At 39.4% G+C, this 15,362-nt stretch overlaps 2 protein-coding genes across 5 annotated transcripts; one reads left to right on the top strand and one right to left on the bottom strand.

The window, feature by feature from the left end:
- Positions 1–2,015: 2,015 nt before the first annotated feature.
- Positions 2,016–4,370, top strand: cd59b (CD59 molecule (CD59 blood group) b). 3 transcript variants are annotated; one of them, XM_090185127.1, is made up of 4 exons: positions 2,016–2,181; positions 2,727–2,803; positions 3,148–3,249; positions 3,458–4,370. In XM_090185127.1, exons 2-4 carry the CDS (start codon positions 2,749–2,751, stop codon positions 3,655–3,657), a joined length of 357 nt encoding a protein of 118 aa, XP_090041253.1. In that variant the 5' UTR covers positions 2,016–2,181; positions 2,727–2,748; the 3' UTR covers positions 3,658–4,370.
- Positions 4,371–4,557: 187 nt separating this feature from the next.
- Positions 4,558–14,700, bottom strand: kcnj11l (potassium inwardly rectifying channel subfamily J member 11, like). 2 transcript variants are annotated; one of them, XM_021565260.3, is made up of 6 exons: positions 14,556–14,700; positions 13,688–13,879; positions 13,109–13,348; positions 12,612–12,881; positions 10,073–10,280; positions 4,558–5,726 (listed from the first exon to the last, which is right to left on the bottom strand). In XM_021565260.3, the coding sequence occupies exons 2-6, from the start codon at positions 13,847–13,849 to the stop codon at positions 5,275–5,277; spliced, it is 1,332 nt and encodes a 443-aa protein (XP_021420935.1). In that variant the 5' UTR covers positions 13,850–13,879; positions 14,556–14,700; the 3' UTR covers positions 4,558–5,274. The 2 variants fall into 2 exon arrangements, with proteins under 2 accessions (XP_021420935.1, XP_021420944.1); XM_021565269.3 differs by lacking the exon at positions 14,556–14,700 and adding an exon at positions 14,139–14,449.
- Between the last annotated feature and the right edge of the window lie 662 nt (positions 14,701–15,362).

Below are 15,362 nucleotides of genomic sequence, written 5' to 3'. Positions count from 1 at the left end.
CAGGAACTCCACGCCAGCCCAGGGACTGGCTCCCCAGTGAGTGGACCCATGGCTCCCCAGTGGGTGGGCCTATGACCTCCCAGTCCCACCCATGGCTGCACCCCTTCCCAGTCATGTGAAATCCATAGATTAGGGCCTAATGAATTTATTTAAATGGACTGATTTCCTTTTCTGAACTGTAACTCAGTAAAATCATTAATTGTCGCATGTTGCGTTTTATATTTTTGTTTAGTATAGTTTAAAAACAATTCATTATTAATTAACATGTAGTTCATAAATCATTGATTAACATTTTAAATCAGAAACATAGTGTATAAGACATCCAGATTGGAATAGTAATTTTGTTAAATAGTGTGATTATGCCGCCATTTCCATAGTGAGCACAGGGGCACGTGCCCTCTCAGATTTGTCCTTTTGAAAAATAAATACAAAAAGATACTTTTTTTTTGTTGTTTCTCTGTAAAACTTCTAGCCACCTAGCAATATTATGAAATTGGCTTTAGTTAGCCAAGATAGATTCCCAACCTCATAACTAGCTACCAAGAAGACATTTCAGGCTATCAGTGAAGTTCGAGTAGCTAGCTTGTCTAACTATCTTAGCTTGCATGCCTGCTGGCAAGGTCGGTAGACTTTGGAAAAGCAAATATTTACTAAATGTACTGAATAAGACTTGCATTCCTTTCCATCTTTGCAGAGAAGCATATATATATATTTTTTTTAAAGACATCAGTCAGATGCATACAGACTGTTCAAGATATATGCTTATTTTTTTTTAATTACGTAGACTTAAACATAATGATTATGGCTCTAGATTGCAGGAGAAAGAGTGTTTCCGGTGTTTGAAAAAGTCAAAGTTCTTCAATTTACAGACGGGGGGGGCCTAGCCCCCCTATGGACCACTCCCCCAGCCATCCTCACATACTTTGTGCCCTCTTAGATGTTTGAGGTGCATGTTGCCGCTATACCATTATTAATAACCATAGTAGTTGATTACAGTGCGCAACTCCCATTAAAGGGTACTTAAATGTAAAATGTTACTAATTCATCTAAAAGGTTCAGTGGTACCTGTTTGGATGCATTTTACACTGGAAACATATAAACCTGTCTGTGAACATGAATATAACGTGTACATATATCCATATATTTTCATATGACATGTATACATGAAAATATGAAAATGTATAGACCCCCTGTAATTGACATTGTAAGAATATCTATATGGCGCAAATAATTGTTTAATAAAATATTTTCCATGGTATTTTAACTATTTGTTCATCATGAAGAAACTATTGCACTCAAAGCAAAGCTTTTGTCTGGATAGTTTAATTTAAATTGTGAGGTTCACAAATCAAGCGGTAACTAAGCTGAAGTAATGATTTATTTCTTAAGTCATTTTATAACTTATTTTTTTATAGCGATTTCATTGTACAAAATAATGCTCTTGTCCTACATAAACCCAGCATCGTGTAGAATAGTATACATGCCTTCAAGCAAGAGGCCAATCAAGTAGTCTTTGTTGAGGCCCATCAATAGTGATAAGTGGCTGGGCCAATTATTTTGTCGTCATAACGTCCACTTTGTCTCGAAAGAGTGCAGATGGCATGGCTTTCTTGCATGAGTTATTCTATTCTGCAAGACTAACCATTTGTTACATTAATTGCATAAATTGAATACAATTACTTCAGTTCCCTTGGAAGAAAGTGTTCTCAATGCAATATTGTCAAAAGCACAAACTGATATCAATCACATTCAAATGCTTACACACGAGACCCATAGAGAGGTCATGAATTGGACTTATAGATATCTGTATACAGAACACAGATGGACACTGACATACAGTATGCCTTTTGTAAACACCAGCTGGGCGTACTGAAAAGATGTCTGAATAATCAGTGTGTCATCCCCGGTGACTGGTAGTTCCCTATCCAACTTTAGGCAGGCCACGCCAATACACAAACCATTGCCATTTCTAAAAAGATTGTAGGTATATAAGGATGTTGCTGATCATATGAAACACTCCATATTCCAGCAAATGTGTATGAAATGTTGACAGTCGCTTGTAGGCTACCTTCCAGACCAGTTACTTAATAGTACAGGGTACTCTGTTGCCCTAGACTTTGCTACATTGCTGTTGGAGGGATAATGTTCATAGGGAGCAACACACATTTGTAATAACACAAGGTACTTGAACTAATGGAGTACATTTTTTAAATTTTGACAGGTCGGTTTGTTTTCCAGCTGAGGTACAGCACAGTGACCATGGGTACCCTTTCATAGGTTGGCCTGAAAACTAGAGTAAGGAAAGTAAAATACATCTTAATATGACATTTAATAAAATGCACATACAATTATATTTGTATTCTGGGTGCACGTTTTGTTGTAATGTTATCCATAGAAAGATTGCCAAAACCAGTAAGACACAATTGAACAGTTCCTCTGGGGACTGGGGAGGAGCTGTGATTGACAGAGAGCCTTTGTACTGGACAAAGAAGTCTTCATATTAGATAGATCAGCCTGACTGCTGCCGGTCATTTCATGCTGAACTTGGAGGAGGCATAACGCTAATCAATAGAGTAGGTCCCTTTGTATTCTTGAAGGGTATCTGGGAATGGTTAAAACTTTACATACTGACTGCTACAAGAAGGATACAGCTTGATGATTCATGTGTTTGATCTAGTTTGTCTGCAGATTTGACATTTTCCTAAAGAATACGGTCTTATATTTAGGGGACATTACAAGGCAGCAAAAATGAAGCGCTCCCTTGGACTTTGCTTGGTGGTCTGTTTTGGGATACTCGATTTGGGTAAGTGCACTTTGGCTGTAGTGCGCTTTTAAATTGCTGTTTGAGGTTTGACGAGTGCTATATCACGCCTTTTGGTGAAAGATGAGGAATACTAAACACAACTCATTCATTGTAAGAATAGCTTCATTTTCTGGCATGTTATATATGATATGTTTGTGATATGTTTAATATGTTGCATGAAAACAATTGCAGTTTGTATGTTAATTCTTAAGATCACCGAAAACGTTTTGTTGCCTCGGAGCCAATTGTACTCTCAGAGTGATGCAAACTACATTTATAAGTTGATGTTTGAAAAATATCTCTGACTTCAAATAACCTACTCATTAAAAAATATATATTTTTAGGCTGTGCACTTCGTTGCTTCAAGTGCTCCGATTACACAGGGCGCTGCGAAAATGTTCAAGACTGCACTTATGAAGATTCCTGTTTATCTCTGAGTGAAAGAGGTGCGTTATTAAGTAACTTTGGATAAGATTGTCTTATATGACTAAAATGTCATGTAAATATAAGTTTGCTATAGGCTTTTAGCTGGGTAAAATGTACATTTAAATCTGATTACACCATATCTAGGACGTTGGCTGAAACATTTTGTATATTCCTATTTGAGGTCTAAGGCATTTGATTGTAATTGAGTAACAGTTTTATTCTTTATAGGTGGGAAGACAATTCGACAGTGTATCAGATACACAGACTGTGACAATTCTCGACTTTCCCAGATGTTCCCTGCCGTCTCCGGGTTCACGTACCGGTGTTGCAGCAGCAACCAGTGTAATAGTAGTACCACTATTGCCACGAGAGGGCCAGTTTTCGCTTTGATGGGGTCACTATTGGTCTTCTGGTGGTCCTCACTGTGAGCTCCAACTGCCATGCACAGCTGACGCAGAGCCCTCAATGGAGCTGGAGATTGCAGTCAGTAATATGATTTTATGTTGTTGTTGATAGTTACATGTGTTGTTTAAATTGTGGATGAACAATGTCCGACTTAGCTGCAGTCTTTTCTGTTTTCTCAAATGCTTTTTTTCCCCCCAGTGAACTAACCTAGAGGAACACTCGAAATAGAAATCTACATGTTTATTGATTTTGGTTGTTGTAAATTGATACTTGACAGTTATGTGCATATTTGGGTTAGGCCATTCGCTTTAGAAGCATCAGGCTAAGACAACCTCGTTCATCCAATAATGAATAACCGGGAACATTGTACATGCTATCCATACTGTTGTCTGCAGGAGGGTTTCCTCCCACTTTATGTACACTTACTACAGCCTCATTATACCATGATGATTAATCCATTTCACTAGGAACGCAGACTAGTCGTGAAGATAGGTTGCACAGATGGGATGGGATATGCTAGTAGTCTATTCACCCACCTAGGCACCTACTCACCCAAGTCAAGACGGGAAAAAATGTAAGCTGAACATATATTTCCCCAGTGTTTTAAGTTGTGATAAGAAATATGTTTCAATAACATTTAAAACCATGTTAAAGGTTGTGAAAATTGTCAATCAGTTTTATTCTCACTTTTAGAAGACTCACCCAAACCAATAAAATGACCTACCGGTATTTGAAAGAGACTGTTTCCCATTTCTTTTTAACCCTGTTTATAATAGCAAGGAGGTTATCCACAGTAGCCTGTAGCTGCCATAAATGGACTGTTAAGCTTCCTTAAAACAATGTTCAACTAGCAGCTAGCAACAACAACAAAAAACAACAATAGTATTGGATTCTCCATCAACACACTGCAATTTAAGACACACTTTTGAAAGTACGGCCAAGTGCAGCTTTTAATTATTTAACTATTTAAACAGTATTTTTTCTGGAATTGTTTCAATTTGTTATTTTATGAGTTTGCCGGGACGGATGTGGGTAGGGAAAGTTGCTATGCACCGGAGCACTGCGAATGGTTGACCAGCCAATAATGTGCCCGAAATTAAATTACACTAGTTGTTTGCATAACATTTGGAATATAATTTAATGTTCACATCAAAAAATTGGTTATCAATAAATACAAATAAATACATATATTAAAAACATCCCGTGGCATTATGTGGGATGCAGTGGGATCTAAAAAGGATTCTGGGAACCCTCTCCATTATAATAAGCTACTTGAGTCTACACTTTGCTTTCTTACAATTTAACTTCATTTATGTTAAGGTAAAATAACGATGACAATACTGTTGACTAAGGGCTCTATTCAATCTGTAAAGCTGAGGCGTTACAGATCCCACAATATAAATGTAAAGGTAATTTCTGATTGAGCCAACATATTCATCGTTTACCATGAATGCAGTCTCCGCTTATGCAGGAACATTATCTTTAAATTTCAATCAGCTGTAAAACTAAACTTCCGTGGTGTGGACTGAATAAAGTCCTAAGTCAACAACTATTTACACAAATAAAAATGAAAACAAAGGTAATCATTTCACTAGAGCATTATATCAATACATGAACCTTATTTTCTGGCATCAATTTTACTATTCTCTGTCACTAAAGTCTCCCAGACCTTCCACCTCAATCTTTCGACCAATCTCTTCCAGCTGAACTGTTTTCTTCTGCCCATTCTTCTCCTTTGCTTTCACATGCTCCTCTTTCTCTGGCTGTGCTGCATACCAGGGCCGGGAGGCTGAGCTGCTATCACAAGTCCGTCCCCCTCTTCGGAACCCTCCCCTGCCAGCCCTGACCAATCCCCAGCCCTGTAGCTGGCCTTCAGGCACGTCCCCCTCCTGCACTCCTCGTATCTGGTCCAGCTCCTTGGCGCTGAGGGCGGGCATGCGCACAGGGACCGTGTTCCCGAACTTCGAGTAGTCCACTGAGTAGCGGCCATCCTCCTCTGTCATGATGGAAACGAAACGCCGGCCCCACAGAATCTCCTCGGGGGTGTAGGAAGTACGCGCCTGCATGGTGATACCTGTGGTCTCCACCACACCTGTCAATCCACAAAGACAATAAATCAGTAATTTGTTTTTGACGAATCAGAATACCACAAATGGTTGATTACTTAGAATGAAATTCAAAATTAATTTATTTGTTTGTGATATTGTAGACATTAAAGAGTATAGAAAAAAAACTATAATTTGAAGGGCTACAGTAGACCACTTGAGGTCTGAAAACATCTGACAAACTTTGATTTTGGAGTGAACTATCACTTCAAGGCTGTAGGCTCTATTTTAACAAACCTAACACAATGGTAAATGTTAGTGCTGGCATCAGGAATATTTTAGTTATTTTCACAACCGGAATTATAGGCGCAAAAGGGCTGGGTTTTGATGAATAAACAAGTTGTGTGTGTGTCGAGGCTTGGCCCCTCACTCAGAACGTGCTCCATGGCTAAATATGTGGTTGCTTCAAGTTGTGTATTTACAGTCTTATGTATTACGTAGTCATAAACTCTAATTATGTTAGTCCGTTATAGCCTAGTTTGCCCCATATTTTCTAAATATGTTGAACATGTTTGTAGTCCCCAATTGTTCTCATTGCATTGCTTCAATATGGAAATACATTGTTAAACATAGGCTAAAGCATTCACACTGATATAGGAGCAAAACCTACTGTAAATTGCAGTCTGGACATGGACATGCCAAACATAATCAATAAGCAAAATTAAATTCACTGGGCTATTGATAAGGCCTAAAAAGACAGTTTATAATTCAAATTATTCTAATTAAAGAAGACATCAAAACTATGTAATAACACTTATGGAATCATGTAGTAACTAAAAAAAGTGTTAAATCCAAATATATTTTAGATTTGAGATTCTTTAAAGTAGCCACCCTTTGCCTTGATGACAGCTTTGCACACTCTTGGAAGTCTCTAAACCAGCTTCACCTGGAATGCTTTTTCAACAGTCTTGAAGGAATTCCCACATATGCTGAGCACTTGTTGGCTGATTTTCCTTCACTCTGAGGTCCACAATGAGGATTAGGCACAATAGTGGACTTTGCGGTTAGCCTTCAAAATAAAAGTATGTCATTGACTGTGATGCAAATTAATACAAATAGTAGAATTATGCCATACTTTTATTTTGAAGGCTAACAGCAAAGTCCACTATTGTAGCTAATCCTTATTGTGGCTAGCGACCACCATTAATCAAATCAGAACTGTCTTATAAATTAGGGTAATTTTAGATAATGACACCTAGCTATATAGTTAGCTAGCTAACTATAGCTACTGAAACAGATTATGTTGTATTATTTGACGTGTATCTTTTTTGACACGCAAAGACCCAAATGACGTTCCATAGAAATCTTGGTTGAGAATGAAACGACTTTACAAATTAACAACGAAACAGCACAGCAAGTAAGTGAAAGAAATAGGATTTGATTATGGTTTACTGGTAATGGGCTCTTATGTAAATGCCAACAAAATACATTTTTGGTCAGTGGTGTGTGTGTGTAACCTTTATTTAACTAGGCGGGTCAGTTAAGAACAAATTCTTATTTACAATGATGGCCTGGACGACACTGGGCCAATTGTGCTCTGCCCTATGGGACTCCCAATCACGGCTGGATGTGATACAGTCTGGATTCGAACCAGGGACTGTAGTGACGCCTCTTGCAATCACTACTTACTTAATCTGTAGCCTAATAGACTGCATGGTTTCCAGAGTCGTAGTGGGAGGACCTCACACCATGTCATCGAGTGACTCCAAGTCATGATGGTTATTACATCAATATTTGCACATAATGGCATTTCCACCATCATTTCTCGCATAATGAATTTTACCGACACAAAAAGATCCCCACCATGGCGAATGAACAAATGATCTGTCGGCATTTATAAAATTGTACCGAAACTACATGTTTCCATCACAGCTTTCATATTTTTTTATTTATAGGGTATGACTTTACACGCATAACAACTGTGGATGGAATCGTGGTTATAGTTGAAGACTCTTATTTGAGTCATAAAAGTGCATTAAAATTACTAAGGAGCCGTGCACACTTTGGAGAAGTGTGTGGTCACTTGGACACACCAGTGAGTCCTCGCACGCAAACCCTTGTCATTTGTTTGTCTTATGTTGCACCTACCCCACATTTCCCAGGAATATTCTTATCGTGTTACTGAATGTATCCAGAGTATTTTCTGATTTCGTTATCAATGAATGCAGCAAAGTACAGTAAATGTAAAATCCACATAAAATCAACAGTGTAATGTTTGGATTCAGTCGTGTCAGGTTGTGTCCTCAATTTTGATCTAATAATTTCCCCATCATCTCCAAACTGTTCCCTTTCAATTGCTACCGTGGTTTTGCAATATGCTTTTCATATTTATTCTGTAAGAAACATTTCAATTTAGCTCTGTCCATATACAGTGCATTCGGAAAGTATTCAGACCCCTTGACTTTTTCCACATTTTGTGACTTCAGTCTCATTCTAAAATTGATTAAATTAAATCTACACACAATAACTCATCATGACAAAACAAAAACAGTTTTTTATTTTTTTTATTTACATAATTATTCAGACCCTTTACTCAGTACTTTATTGAAGACCCTTTTGGCAGCGATTACAGCCTCGTGTCTTTTTGGGTATGACACTACAAGCTTGGCACACCTGTACTTGGGGAGTTTCTCGCATTCTTCTCTGCAGATCCTCTCAAGCTCTGTCAGGTTGGATGGGGAGCATCACTGCATAGCTATTTTCAGGCCTCTCCAGAGATGTTTGATCGGGTTCAAGCTGGGCCACTCAAGGACATTCAGAGACTTCTCCCGAAGCCACTTCTGCGTTGTCTTGGCTATGTGATTAGGGTTGTTGTCCTGTTGGAAGGTGAACCTTCGCCCCAGTCTGAGGTCCTGAGCGCTCTGGAGCAGGTTTTCATCAAGGATCTCTCTGTACTTTGCTATGCCCATCTTTCCCTCGATCCCAGTCCCTGCCGCTGAAAAACATCCCCACAGCATGATGCTGCTACCACCATGCTTCACCGTAGGGATGGTATTGGCCAGGTGATGAGCGGTGCCTGGTTTCCTCCAGACGTGACACTTGGCATTTTCAGGCCAATGAGTTCAATCTTGGTTCTCATGGTCTAAGAATCCTTTAGGTGCCCTTTGACAAACTCTAAGTGGGCTGTCATGTGCCTTTTACCGAGGAGTGGCTTCCGTCTGGCCACTCTACCATAAAGGCCTGGTTGATAGAGTGCTGTAGAGATGGTTGTCCTTCTGGAAGTTTCTCCCATCTCCACAGAGGAACTCTGGAGCTCTGTCAGAGTGACCATTGGGTTCTTGGTCACCTCCCTGACTATGTCCCTTCTCCCCCGATTGCTCAGTTTGGCTGGGTGGCCAGCTCTGGGAAGAGTCTTGGTGGTTCCAAACTTCTTCCTTTTAAGTATGATGGAGGCCACTGTGTTCTTGGGGACCTTCAACGCTGCAGACATTTTTTGGGGTACCCTTCCCCAGATCTGTGCCTCGACACATTCCTGTCTCGGAGATCTACGGACAATCAAGTTGTAGAAACATCAAGGATGATCAATGGAAACAGGATGCACCTGAGCTCAATTTCAAGTCTCATAGCAAAGGGTCTGAATACTTATGTAAATAAGGTATTTCTGTTTTTATTTGTAATAAATTAGCAAATGTTTGTCAAAACCTGTTTTCGCTTTGTCATTATTGTGTGTATATAATTAATTTAATCCATTTTATAATTATTCTGTAATGTAACAAAATGTGGAAAAATGGAAGGGGTCTGAATTGCTTCTGAATGCACTGTAGGCCAATTCCCACGAATGTAATGGGTTAACACAAAACTACCAAAACAATTAGTTATAGTGAACATGGCAATCGAAAAGCCCAAATCAGCGGTAAGATGTGCAATAAGCAAGATGTGAGTTGTGTCCACTCCAGTCTACACAACTCTGCCAGGAAAAAACATTTTTCTACAGCGCATTTGGTAGCATCACCCAACAATGATTTGACATTACAAAAGCCATTTCACATGCAATTGAATGCTGAAGGTGCTGCACAGATATACACATTTTAGATCAAGGATAGGCTTTCCTTGGCCCGAGCAGCTGCGCTCTGTGTTCTGAATAGTTTGACAGGCTACTGAAGGAGAGGACGCATCAATTCAGTCACTAAAGATTAGGGTTATTTTCTGAGTAATAAACATTAGTGAACCGGCAGTTCGCAACGTTTGAAACGATTTTCTGTCCGAATCATGCTGCAGTTGAATCGGTTTGGGCTCCCGATGCACTAGCTCTTAAATATTTGAACCGGGGACCGATGCGTATCGGTGAATCGTTCCATCCCTATGAACAACACATCATCATCTCCCATCCTACCTTCAAGAATCACAATGATCTCCATGTCCTCTGTGGCCAGGGAGTGGGCGGAGACCTCATAGAGTGGGCTGCCACGTTCTATGGTGTGACTAATGATGAGAGGGGACACCAGGAAGATGCCGTTGCTCCTAAGGGGATTCTCCACCTGGATATCCAGCTGGCAGACAGGGATCACCTCACCCTCAGTGGTGACCGTCCGGCGGATCACCTGCCACCGGCAGACAGAGAGAGGGGACATATTAGAGAGCTCCTCATCACTCACTACAGCTCAAGAACCGTCAATGGTTTCACATATCGGTCATCTGTTAAAACCATAATCAGCTACCTAACTGAGCACTTATTGTAAATACTTTCATAACCATACATAACCCATAAATGTACATTTTGTGATTAAAGAGGTTATTGCACAGTAATAACAGTGTGAATATACTGCATTTGAACCCAAAACTAGCACCTCACATTTACGCTGATGGTCCCAATTACTAGCGATCGGGGGAAAAAAATAATAGTTACATATCGGAATCAATCAATCAATCAAATGTATTTATAAAGCCCTTCTTACATCAGAATATGTCACAAAGTGCTGTACAGAAACCCAGCCTAAAACCCCAAACAGCAAGCAATGCAGATGTAAAAGCACAGTGACTAGAAAAACTCCATAGAAAGGCCAGAACCTAGGATGAAACCGAGAAAGGAACCATGCTCTGAGGGGTGGCCAGTCCTCTTCTGGCTGTGCCGGGTGGAGATTATAAGAGTACATGGCCATTTAAGGCCAGATTGTTCTTCAAGATGTTTAAACGTTCATAGATGACCAGCAGGGTCAAATATTATTTTTGACAATATATCGTATCGGTTTGACAATATCGCAGTATTATTTTTGCGCTAGTTGGCTATACCTACACCAAAAAAAAAATGTCCCTTCAAAGATTGTTCTCCATCTTCTTTTTAAATGGGAAGCCAATTTGTTTTCAGTACTTATTTCCATGACTGATGAAAACTCGTTTTCTCATGGCTCTCTTGTCCCTCTGCGGCAGACATATGGTGAGCAATGTTTGGAACATCGAATCACATCATATCAGTATTGAAACGCAACGTTTATTTGTGGTACAGTGGGATTAAAACTAATTTAATTATATTTTTTTTGTCAATGATCTACACAAAATACTCTATTGTCAAAGTGTAAGAAAAGTTCTAACATATGTCAAAAATGCATGAAAAATATAACACTAATATATCTTCATTAGATAAGTATTCAACCCCCTGTTTGACAGTGATTACAGCAGTGAGTATATCTGGTTAAGTCTCTCAAGAGCTTTACACACCTGGAGTGTACAATATTTGCACATTATTATTTATTAAATTCTTCAAGCTCTGTCAAGTTGGTTGTTGATCATTGCTAGACAGCCATTTTCAAGTCTTACCATAGATTTTCATGCCAATTTAAGTCAAAACTGTAACGAGGCCATTTAGGAACATTCAATGCCATCTTGGTAAGCAACTCCAGTGTATATTTGGCCTTGTGTTTTAGGTTATTGTCCTGCTGAAAGGTGAATTTGTTTCCCAGCGTCTTTTGGAAAGAAGACTGAACCAGGTTTGCCCCTAGGATTTTGCCTGTGCTTAGCTCTATTCTATTTCTTTCAATCCCCAAAAAACTCTGTAGTCCTTGCCGATAACAAGCATACCTATAACATGATGCAGCCAGCACCATGCTTGAAAATATTAAGATTGGTACTCAGTGATGTGTTGGATGTGCCCCAAACATAAAGCTTTGTATCCCATCCAAAGTGTAATTAATAGCATCACCATGCTCAAAGGGATATTTAATGTTTTACCCATCTACAAATAGGTGCCCTTCTTTGCGAGGCATTGGAAAACCTCCCTGGTCTTTGTGGTTGAATCTGTGTTTGAAATTCACTGCTCAACTGAGGGACCTTACAGATAATTTTAAATGTGGGGTACAGAGATGAGGTAGTCTTTCAAAACTCATGTTAAACACTATTATTGCACACAGAGAGATCATGCAACTTATTATGTGGCTTGTTTTTACTCCTGAACTTATCTAGGCTTGCCATAACAAAGGGGTTGAATACTTATTGACTCAAGACATTTCAGCTTTACATTTTGTCTTAATTTGTAAACATTTCTCAAAAGATAATTCCACTTTGACATTATGGGGTATTGTGTGTATGCCAGAGACAAGAAATCTAAATGTAATCCATTTTAAATTCAGGCTGTAACACATCAAAATGTTGAAAAAGTCAAGATGTGTGAATACTTTCTGAAGGCACAATTGTGAGAATCACAATACACATCATATCAGCACCTAAGTGTCGTGATAATATCTTGAGGTCCCTGGCCATTCCCAGTCCTACCAATTACTGTATATCCTGGGCCCAGTATCAGATAGGATTAAATGCATATGAATAGAATGGATGACTTGAATGGGGACTTTGTTCTATTCATTCTGTTTCTATGCATTTAATCCTATCCGATAGGCAAAATCCAGATAACTTTTGAAAAACTGGGCCCTGAGCATAACCTGTAGTTGAATAGTGGCCGAGATGATCATGCTCTTCCGCAGGTCACCCAAGCGGAACATGAACGTGGGCCGGCCTTGGCGTGGTGCGATCACTGCGTTCCGGGAGAAGATGAGGGTCTCTGCTCGCCTGTTAGCCTGAGCAGTCTTCATGAAGACACAGCCAAGCATCACAGCATTGACAATCAGCCCGAGAATGTTCTGGACGATCAGCACCATGATGGCCAGCGGACACTCCTCTGTCACCATTCGCCCCCCGAAACCTATCGTCACCTGGAGGACAGATGGACATGTAAAATCAGATAATGACTACATACTGTGTACACTATACTGTATTGTACAGTGCACCAGCAAAGACAATTTAATTAATGTGAGACAAAAGCAAATTATCACATTTTTCTAACGGTCCCATTAAGTGTAGTTTGATATGTTTGTACAAAACTATCTGCAACATTGTTTTACAAAACCAATGTCAAAAGGTTTGGTAAGTGGATGCTTACCTGCACTTCGATGGAGAAGAGGAAGGCAGAGGTAAAGGAGTTAATGGCAGTGACACAGGGCACGGGCCCGGGCTCCCCGTTTGGGTCACGGGGTTCCAAGTCACCGTGGGCAAAGGCCATGAGCCACCACATCATGGCAAAGAGCATCCATGAGCAGAGGAAGGCCGAGGTGAAGATGAGGAGGGAGTAATGCCATTTTAGGTCCACCATAGTCGTGAAGACATCCTGAAGGAATCTGCCCTATGGTGGCCAAGAGATGAAAATAAGTATCCATATTACAAGTACAACTCCACTGTTAATCAAATGTAAATCAAACAGGGTTTGTTAGATGATGTTCAACTGCCAGCTTCCTCCGCCTGCATTCTAGAGATGGTTAGTATTGTAGTGGAATGGAGATCTGGGATCCATATGTGTCAAGCGTCTCAGAATAGTTGTGCTCATTAAGGATCAGTTTTGCCTTTTAGATCACAACGAATAAGATTACATGGACGGGGGGGCCTGATCCTAGATTAGCTACTCCTACTCTGAGACACTTGATTTTTGGCCAAGAAAAGTAGACATTTTCAAAATGTTTCTGACCTGCTCGCGAATGTTCTTGTGGGCCACATTACAGGATCCATTCTTGGTTATAAACCTGGCCCGTTGGGAATTGGTTTTGAACTGGTTGGGCTGCTTGGCATTCTCTGCCAGTCGGGTCAGAAAGAACCCATCCGGTAGTAGTGGGCCCTTCCGGGCCAGCATATTGCTGGTGAGGAAAAATTATGTATTTCACTGGAAAGAGCACATTTTATTTGATTAAAATCTGTGAAAACAAAATATGTCAATTGAATACATCATATGAAACATTTTTCCAGATGGATATCTATTAGGGCCAATTAATGCAAAGACAGCATCCTGATGCCAAATCATTACATACAGTAGTCATGACATAATATCATGAGTCATTCATTTTTAAGCTTATAACGTTTCAAAAATAGTCTACACTAGCATAGGTTTATCGCAGTCATTGGATATGCAAATGCAGATGTACCTTTGAAGGTAGCTGAACAATTAAACGACATTCGCCATAATATTATTTATCAGGCTATGCTAGCTAGCTAGTCTAGCCAGCTAGCTAGTTTAGCCACTTCAGCCATGAATGCAAATGGAACGAACAACGAAGCATCTATTTTTGAAAGACTTGCTTACTAGCAAGCTTATATAAAAAGCTAGAATTTGAACAATTTGGTCGCCAAGCGAGTGTATAATATTAACAACACATGTCATCTAGCCGCGTGCACTGTACAAGAAGCAGGTGCACAAGATTTAGGAAAGTGACTGGCTCGTGCGGACGACGTAAACATCTGTAGTCAGGGTGGTGACGATGATGAGAATGTAGCATTTGTAATTATTACATTCACTGAGTTTCACACCTATGGTTTCACAATATGATAAGCACATATCTTACCTCGATATAAGTGGCAGTGAGTCTTTTGGAAAATAAATTGAACAAAATAACCCAGATGATTTTAGAGCTACGTATGTCCCCAGTCCATTGTACTGGCGCTGTTGCAGAATGTCAAATGTAACCTGAGTGGACGACTGACCCCAATGCATTTAATGCAGTTTGCAGGTTGAGGTTAAATTAATTGATTGGATATTGTGATTCAAGGAAATTGAAAGCAACATTTTATGAACAATTATTTACAAGTACATTTTTGTAAACAATTAGCGATTTCTTTAGCTTTTTATTTTACAGTACAGCTACTAATAAATTTTACGGTAATCAATTTTACAGTACCACATATTTTACTGTGATCAAATGTCCAGTGTATTACAAAATAATTGTAATTACAACAATATATCCTTATGATATACCTCTGACTATCACTGGATATTGTCAATACAATACTGAGATATTCATTGTAACTTGATACCAGAGCAATGAAACAGTACAAAAGAGTAAAAGTTACTATTAAACTGTAAGAAAATTATTTCTACAGTATTTTACTGTAGTTACAAGGGATTAGAGCAAGCAGGCTGGCTGTAGACATTTGCATATTATATCATATTAAGGAATACTAGGTGTTTTATATCACTTGCACCTCTGGTGATTACAGGGCAAAACAGATCAAATGGACATGAAAAGGTTTAAGACCCGCTTACCACTCTGATCTAATAGGAAACTACTACCACATATCACCTAACAAAGACTTCTAAATTTACTTCACTACACTGCAAAACAGATAAAAAAAAGGACATGGCTAGCCACTCA

This window comes from Oncorhynchus mykiss, chromosome 2 (genome assembly GCF_057628025.1).
Source record: "Oncorhynchus mykiss isolate SJ-2025 chromosome 2, ASM5762802v1, whole genome shotgun sequence".
In the NCBI taxonomy this organism is placed as follows: Eukaryota; Metazoa; Chordata; class Actinopteri; order Salmoniformes; family Salmonidae; genus Oncorhynchus; species Oncorhynchus mykiss.
Note: the sequence above shows the minus strand (reverse complement) of the source record. Positions and strands in the feature narration are given on the sequence as shown.